The following is a 9,091-nucleotide window of genomic DNA, read 5'->3' on the forward strand; positions in this document are numbered from 1 at the left end:
GGTAAATTTGTGAAAGAATAATTTCTTATTGTGTTACTTATTTTGTGCACGTCATCAGTGAATTCTCCAGGATGAGCTGGGTAGTAAGACTTTAGCTGTGGAATATAGATGTTTTTATAGAAAATATTAAATATCATCTATTTTGCTACCTTATAGAATTGAGGGTACCAAGAAGCAAATCTATATATACAAAGAGCACTTTGATGAAGCAGTAAAAACTAATTATCTTATTAAATTTTTGCCTTTGTGTATTGCTTTAATATTCTGAATGACAAAATAAGCATTCGTAAAAACATTTCTGCTGTGTATCCAAATAGAATGATTGTTTGGAGAAAAATCACTGGTTAATTGCCTGAATTGTGAACTCATCTAGCTGTTGTTTTCATGGAACACCGTTTTTACCTGAAAGAAAAACTGACAGACTATGGTTAATCATACGTGGGCATTTGACAGGTATTTTGTCAAAAATGAATGAAGCGAAGTCGTAACTTCAAAAAAAACTGATAGTATTTTTACCCATGATAATAATTCCAGCTTTCAGGCAAAAGTTAGAATTTTGGAAAACTTGCATCTGCTAACCTGACTTTGACAATTTCTGAATACTTAGACTTAAGAGATTGTTGGTGATATTATTAACAAGTGTGATTTTTTAAAAATTTCGATATTGTTTAATGAAATGTGACATATGGAAAAGCTCTAATACCCAGTGAACGCATACGTTCCGAACATGTGAGAGATCCATTCAAAGTGCATAGTAGACAAATGAATTTTGATGTAACAATGTATAAAATGTTCATTTGGAATAGTTTCAGATTCTGCGTTGCAACTAACTTTTAAGAAACAGTATACTTGTTGAGTTTGATGAAGTATCAAAGAGGAATGTCCATAACTACCTGAAGAGAATATTGAAATATGCCTCCCCTTTCCAGCAGAATATCTGTGTGAATCTGGATTTTTAAATGTGCTTTAACCAAGGGTGGATCACATCAGACTGACTGCAGAAGGAGATAGAAGAATCCAGTTGTCTTCTGTTAAGTTAGATAGTTGAAGAGATTTGTAAAAATGTAAAACAGAAGTATTCCTCTTAAGTTTTGTCTTGTTTTTGAAAAGTTATTTTCATTACAGTGTTATGTATATTAACATGTAATGGCTTTATTATGGTTTAAGTAATTCTGAATAACTACTTTGAAGTTTTCTGTTTTAATCCTGATGTGGTAACTTGTATAAACAAAGGCCCTTTGAGGTCTTAGGAATTTTTAAGAATGTAGGGAATCCCAAGTCCAGTAGTTAGAGGGGTGCTATTTATTTTTTTTTTTTCTAGCTATTGTCCATGTTAATACTTTGGTTTTTGGTTAAAATAATTATAAACCATACTCTCACACGTCCATCCACATATATTCTTAGAGTATACACTCTTGTATAACATTGCAGAAAGGTTTTAGTTGAAAACGGATTGCTGCATTCCTCTTGGTATTTTTACTTATAACTAAATGTATATATTACTTTCCAAATTTGTTATGCTGTGACCCTGTGTAAGTTGTAGTTATTAGCTTGGAAGATTAGGTAACTTAGAACACGGTGATTGGCTGTACCATAAAAGTAACTTAGAAGAGTTCATCTCTGCAAAGCACAGTGACCTAAATCAGATATGTGCTCACTGTCCCTGGAATCTTCAAGGGACTTACTGCATTACATCATCAGAAACAAGGCATTTCTATATTACTATGGAAAGATTTCGTCTGGAGAAGAAGTTACCTGTATGTACCTAATTATGATCTTGTCTTTTATTTACAAACACATTTGAATCAGAGTTTAATAGCGAAGCTTGAAGAAATGTCAGGCTTATTAGCACAGGCTTAGAATAGTATCATCCTCTGTGTCCTTGGGTGTGGAAGTCATCTGTTGAAGAGTAATTCCTTGTGTAAAGTTAAAAATATTTGTAGCATCTTTATTCTTCTATAAAACTCACTCTTTGGTTAGTTAATATTACTTGAATGAGTCTTTAAAAATTATTTGGTTAAAATATTAGGAAAGAAATCACTTTATCTTAATGGTTAAGTGTGTTTTGAAGCTAAAGTGTTCGATAACTGTGAAATTACTCCATATGGTTAATCATAATTTATGGGAGGCATTACTTTATACTATAGTCATATGTCTTATATAATAGAAAAATTAATTTGTGACGGGGATCTCTGATGGCTGTTTTAATGAATTTTTGTAAACCTCAGGGTGTCAAAAGGATATTAGACTAGGTTTACAATATATTTTAAAGGAATCTTTGAACATCTTTTTTCCCTAATACTTTGCCTTTGGCATGTTAAGTGTTGTTTTTGATTGACCAACAAAAATTTAAATTGTGGATTTTGCTTTTTTAGGCAAGATAAATAACTATGAGAGGAATTAGTAAAATATCTTATGAAGGCCTAAATCTGTTTCTCACAAAACTAGATTTGATTTTACTGGAGTTTGCATGTTGAATTGAATTTTGATTTTATAATGTGTTGATGCTGGGTTTTTAAATTTATGAACTAGGTTTTGTTTTTTGTTTTTTTTGAGACAAGGTCTCGTTCTGTTGCCCAGGCTAGAGTGCAGTGGCACTCTGTGCGCTCACTGCAACCTCCACTGCCTGGGTTCAAGCCAAGTAACTGGAATTAAAGGCACGCTCTACTGCACTCAGCTAATTTTTGTGTTTTTAGTAGAGACAGGGTTTCGCCATGTTGGCGGGGCTGGTCTTGAACTCTTGACCTCAAGGGATCTGCCTGCTTCAGCCTCCCAAAAGCTGCCCTTCAGCCTGGGTGACAGAATGAGACTGTCTCCAAAAAAAAAAAAAAAAAAATTTAGTTATGCAAGTAACACATGAAAACATTCTTATTGAAAACCGAAACGATAACAATAAATTAATATTCTAACTTGGCTTCCATTCAAACCCAGTTCCCTTTCCAGAAACGAGGAGTTAAGAATTTGGTGTGGATCCCATCAAGCCTTTTCCGCTGCTTTTTACTTAATACAAATAAATACATATGAAAACTTTTGTATGGAAATAAAATTTTGGTTTAGTCTTGTAAATATTTTTAACATAAACTTGATCTTATTCACTACAATGTGCTTTTGCACTCAACAAATATCTTTGAGACCTTTTCTTACCAGGACATATAGATCTACTTTCATTTTTTTTTGAGTCTGGTTTCTCAAACTGTTTCCTAGCACTCCTTGGTTTGAGATTGTCTCCTTACTATTGGCACACATTTTTGCTTCATTTTTTTAAATATTGGAAACAATGCCTCAGTGAAAATGAAAGTTCAGAGAAGTTGAACTTTCTCTTGCCCAAGACTTCACAGACAGTATGTAGTGGGAGCAGCCTGTGTAGACCATGAGATGATGTGCTCTTTTTTTTTTTTTTTAACATGTCATGTTTGGTACATGTGGGAGCATTTATCTATGATAGATATTTAGAGGTCAAAGGTTATGTGTATTTTAAATAAGTATAGTAAATAATATATTTATAAGTGTTGTGAGATTATATAACTTAAGCTGTTTTTGAGTCTTTTTTGTTGTTATTTGAAGGTGAGAGTTAATTGTTTTGCTTCATATCCTGGCAATTGTGCAACCTAAATGAAAGTTTGGAATGGGAGCAGTTAATCCCTTTTAGAATAGGCAGTATGCTACCTCTCAGGATGCAACTTCTGTGCCTTTTTACTTAGGAGAGCTTATCTTTTGTACCTGTGCATGTTCAGAGACTAAATGACATGAAGTCATTGGAACATGTAGCTAAAGGTTTTAGAATATGACTTGGTTGATGGATGGAAGTTATTATTCATTCTTGCACTTTTGGGGTTTGGTTTGGTTTCCTACTTTGGGTTTTCCTTGTTGCTGAGGAAGTGAATGCTGTAAAATGACTTGATTAATTTGTCTGTCTCGTTTTTTATTAAAAAAAATTTTTTTTTCTTTCTTGAGATGGAGTCTTTGTCTCCTAGGCTGGGGTGCAGTGATGTGGTCTTGGCTGACTGCAACTTCTGCCTCCTGGGTTCAAGTGATTCTCCTGCCTCAGCCTCCTGAGTAGCTGGGGTTACAGGTGCCTGCCACCACGCCTGGCTAATTTTTTAGTTTTTAGTAGAGATGGGGTTTTGCCACATTGGCCAGGCTGGTGTTGAACTCCTGACCTCAGGTGATGCACCAACCTCGGCCTCCCAAAGTATTGGGATTACAGATGTGAGCCACCATCCCTAGCCTTAAGTTTCTTTTTAATTAAAAATTGTATTAAATAAATGAAGATGGGGTTCTTGCTATGTTGTTCAGGCTGGTCTCAAACTCCTGGACTCAAGTGATACTCCTACTTCAGCCTCCCAAAGTATTGGGATTTCAGGTGTGAACCACCATACCCAGCCCATCTTCTTAGTCCATTGTATGAAATTGTCTCATGGTCTACATGGCCTGCTTCCACTCCTTTAAATATGGAACTATAGCAAGTCATTTAACATCTGTTACCTATATTAAATTGAAGAATCATTCAGAGTCGTATACATGTATGTCCTGATATCCAAATGTATTTGATATACAGTTTGGATATCTAGCCTTTAGAAAGTAAATTTGGATATCAAAAGATCTGCATTTTCTTAATATACTGTGTCCTGTTCTGAGTTTTGGGTAAGTCAGTAGTGGTAGTTTGGATAGCAAGGAATTTATTTGAAAATTTAATCAAATAGTTCAGTTCCTGAGTTTACTTACTGAGAATTTGGACTCTGAGGGTTTCCATAGCAGCAACAGTTGTATCTCAGTTTACTTTGTATGCATTGTGAAAAAGTGTGGAAGTGCCTAGCCAGCTCTGGTAGAGGTCAGCAAGGGTTTCCCTGCATAGCTCCAGTAGCCCCATGCTGAGCATGGGTCCAGAGCAAGCTGTAGCTGGTCTGGCTAGAAACTAGGACTAGATTTCGAAAACTTTTTTTTTTTTTTAAGGCAGAATTTCACTCTTGTTGCCCAGGCTGGAGTGCAGTGGCACGATCTTGGCTTACCAAAACCTCCGCCTCCCGGGTTTAAGCGATTCTCCTGCCTCAGCCTCCTGAGTAGCTGGGATTACAGGCACGCACCACCACACCCGGCTGGCTCATTTTGTATTTTTAGTGGAGACAGGGTTTCTCCATGTTGGTCAGGCTGGTCTCGAACTCCAGCCTCAGGTGATCCACCCACCTTGGCCTCCCAAAGTGATGCAATTACAGGTGTAAGCAACCTCGCTCGGCTTCAAAGACTTTTTGAGGGAAGGGTATTTGTTCTTCTCTCTCTAGCAGTGGCATAGAGTCTTGTGCATAGTAAGTTAATAATAAGTAGTTACTGATGATTAGAATGTCCTTTTGAAAATTATTGCAAGTTGAGAAGGGAAGTTAAAGCTAAAATTTTATCCTTTTAAAAATAGCCTCTACATTTTATAATAAATATGTTTAGTCTTTTTGTTGAACTGAAAAGAGAACAAAATTATGAAGGTGGGATTTCCACAACTGAAGCTAGAATTTCCCTAGAGGTTAAATTTTGGCATGCATTTTACTTTAGGGGAAAAGAAAAAGTTCTTTTAACTTTTGTTAGCCCTTGATTAATCAGTTAAAGTGGTACTACATGTTGAGTCTGCTCATTTTTGACAATTTTATGTTTGACCATAATTCAATCCAGTATAACTGTTTCCTGTTATTTAGGAGACTTAAGAGCAAAGATCAAGAAAGAAAGCATTCCATGTTGACATCTAAGGATTCCCCTCACATCACATTTTCTTTAATCTCTGACCCTGGAAGGTCTGTCTTTTGAGGATGAAATGAATATATTACCAGTTATTTAGTATTTGCATGGAAATCCATTTAAAAATCTTTGCCATTTCACTTCTTACTATGGGACTTTTGAATGATCTTCTGTGGATTTAAAAAGCCTGTAAACGTAATTTTAAAAGAATGCAGTTAGCTGTAAGAAGAGTTCAGTTATTTGAGAGAAAGCAGTCTGTTTTATATTTTGTTGCCATTTCAAAGGATGCATATAATAGGTCCTCAATTGATTGTTATCTCATGAGTCAATGAGAATGATTTGTTTGTAGGGTCCTGATGAAGAAGCTGTTGTGGATCTTGGCAAAACTAGCTCAACTGTGAACACCAAGTTTGAAAAAGAAGAACTAGAAAGTAAGTTAATTTAAAATAGCTTACTTTGCTTAGCAGGATAAATTACTAATTAATGTTTGTAAGTATCCTTTTAAGTTTTACCTCGTATTTGTTGAGTTTTTTGTTATTGTTGTAAGGTAAAGCATACATTTAGAAGAGTGCCACTTGAAAGTATCGGCAAAAGATAGAGTTCAGAATGCTTTTCAAAATTTAGTGATGGTTACCATTAATTAACTTAACTTGGAAGACTGAAAGGACACAGTCACAAAATTAGTTAACTCTTTTATTTTTTTCATTTCTAGCAGGCTAAATAATTTGTGTTATGAGTACGCTAGAGTGCCAGACTAATAAACGACAGTTACCATTTGTTGTCATCTCAGCATTCATTTTATAGGTGTTACATTAGCCTTTTAAAATGTTGCAATAACCATAGAGTTGTAGAGCAACTGAGTTACTTGCCCATCTTTTTTCCTTAGACAGGGAGAAGTCCTGGCAAATGGTTTCTTTTCTTTTGAAAATAATTTTAGATTTACAGAATAGCTGCAAAGAAAGCACATAGTTCCTCCGTACACTTCACCCAGTTTCTCCTAATGTTAACATTTTGCGCAGCCATCATACATTTGTGTAAATGAAGAAATTAACATTGGTTAATTACTAATTAGAATCTGACTAATTACTAGGTTACTGTTAAACCACAGATTTTATTTAGGCTTCACTAGTTTTTCCACTAATGGCCTTTTTCTGTTTTAGGATTCAATTGATCCAGTTTAGGATCTGTAACAGTACGTTTAGTTACAAGTCTCCTCAGTCTCCTAATCTATACCAGTTTCTCATTCTTTTTTTGTTTTTCATGACCTTGACACTTTTGAAGAGTAGTGGTTAGATATTTTGTACAGTGTTTCTCAGTTTGGGTTTAGTATGATGTTATGGCATGAATAGGTGGAGGTTATGGATATTTGGGAAGCATACTACAGAAGTAACGTTCCCTTTTCAGTGCACCATACCTGTGTATGATATCAACATGACTTACTATTGATGATGTTAACCATGAACACATGGTTGAGGTGGTGGTCATGGCAAATATTTTGATAGACATTTTTGGGGGATGTTTTTAGGAACTATATCCTTAAGTTAAACTCTTTTGTGAGAGCTACTACTATATTGAGTTATTAATTGTTTATTTAAAAAAAGAGAAAGAAAGTTTCATCTATATTGTAAGATTTTTTTTTTTTTTTTAACTCTAAAAGATTTTTTTTTTTTTAACTCTAAAAATTGGCTGTAAGAGTCTAGGCTTGTTAGGGTTTCCAAAAAGAACCTCAGTTATCTAGAAGCTTATTGTTAGATCCTGTGAATTATAGGAGCTAGGGAGGTTAAAATTTTTAGCAGTAATTTTACTAATTCAAATGTACAGTAATATATTTAATGTTTAATGTCAACCCTCACCTATATGTAACCTGGATGTTCCTTCGCTTCCTTTGGTTATCACAGGCACTAAGCTCTGCATACTTTGTGCAGATCTGTAAGTTTGGTATCAAGTTTGAGGGATAGATTAAGTTTATCTAAGAGAGTTTGAGTAAATACGGTCTTGATAGAATAAAGTAAGGGCAGAAGAAAAAGGAAAGAAAAAGGAAAAAATTACAACAGGACACTAGAGGCAATTGTAAAAGAAGAAAACACAATAAACCTTAATCTACCAATCTTTGGATTCTAGTGTGTTTTTGTTTTATGTAGTCTTTCTAAACTGCACATTCATAGCATTTATTTTTATCTTGGTGCATTGGGGCTTCTGTGCCAAGACCCATTAGTACTAATTGGAAGAACAACTTTGTAATTCCCAGTTCAGTGATGGGAATTTGACTCTTTAATTTCCACTTTTCTTTATGTTCTGAAGGAAATAGTTTCATTAAAATAAAATTGAGTTTTGTTATTTATTTCTTATTACTTTTTAATTGAGATTCACATAATATAAAATTGACCATTTTAAAGTATACAATTTTTTTAATGTGTTCACTATATTATGCAACCAATGCCACTGTCTAATTCTCAAAACATATCTATAATTCCAAAAAGAAACCCTGTATAATTAGCTTTTACATTTGGAATTTTTGCTTTATGGTAGTTGAGATTTAATTCCATAGACATTTATCGAGTACTTACCATGTGCTAGGCTGAGTACTGGAAGATGTTTAAACAAATCATTTTAGTTCAATATGTTTTGTTACACTGTCCCTCTTTTAATTTAAAAGGTGATTATTTACTTTATGAGATTAATATATTGGCAGCTGAAATAAGATGTCAGAGTATCACATTTTTCAGCCTTACCTGGGTACATGCGTGTCGGGCAACTCAAATTTTATGCTGCTCTGTGCCTGTCTGAAAAATGGCATGAAATCTCTGTAAGTATTGATTTTGTGGTTACAAGTAAATGTTAGTGAGTCAGCAACTTCGCAAATATGGAATCCCATGAATAATGAGGATCAACTGTACATTCAAATCACATATAAAGATGGCAGTCCTAAGTTTCTTGAAGTACTTATTTTCTGACCATCTTATGGAATTTCTTAGGAAAAGAATGTCATTAATCATTTGTATTTCAGCCTATTAACATTTTAAATTGTGTACATAGTTGCAGATTAGTTGACCTTGTGCTTCACATCCCTCTTCACTGAACACTCATTTGATATTTGACATAGTGCTCCTAGCTCTGTGGTTTTCCTGATTCAGTTTCATCTAGTGGGCAAAAGCAGAGACTGCCTTTCATAACTATTTTGTTGTTATACTGCAAAGTTAGGATAATGCAATATCAGTGGTAGCTTTTTCTAGTTTAAAAGCGTACAATAACTTTACTTACTGCTTTTTTATCTAAACTGACAGTTTCTACCCTTTATTTGGATTATTTACATTTAATGTAGCTCTCAGTAATTTGGACTTTATTTTTATTTTGGTCTTTTTTTTTTTTT

General features: G+C 34.3%; 1 protein-coding gene across 4 annotated transcripts in view; it reads left to right on the forward strand.

Moving 5' to 3' along the window:
• The first annotated feature begins 1,659 nt into the window (after positions 1-1,659).
• The window catches only part of SLC4A7 (solute carrier family 4, sodium bicarbonate cotransporter, member 7), an 89,603-nt gene continuing 82,171 nt past the window's right edge, over positions 1,660-9,091 (forward strand). For 2 of the 4 annotated variants that reach the window (XM_011969853.1, XM_011969856.1), the window contains exons 1-2: positions 1,660-1,757; positions 6,071-6,152. In XM_011969853.1, coding sequence (XP_011825243.1) covers positions 1,725-1,757; positions 6,071-6,152 — 115 coding nt within the window. In that variant the 5' untranslated portion in view covers positions 1,660-1,724. Of the gene's footprint in view, positions 1,758-6,070; positions 6,153-9,091 lie in introns of those variants that run through there. The other 2 variants (XM_011969855.1, XM_011969854.1) reach the window with 2 other exon arrangements.

Source organism: Mandrillus leucophaeus, unplaced genomic scaffold, assembly GCF_000951045.1.
Source record: "Mandrillus leucophaeus isolate KB7577 unplaced genomic scaffold, Mleu.le_1.0 Scaffold915, whole genome shotgun sequence".
NCBI classification, from domain to species: Eukaryota; Metazoa; Chordata; class Mammalia; order Primates; family Cercopithecidae; genus Mandrillus; species Mandrillus leucophaeus.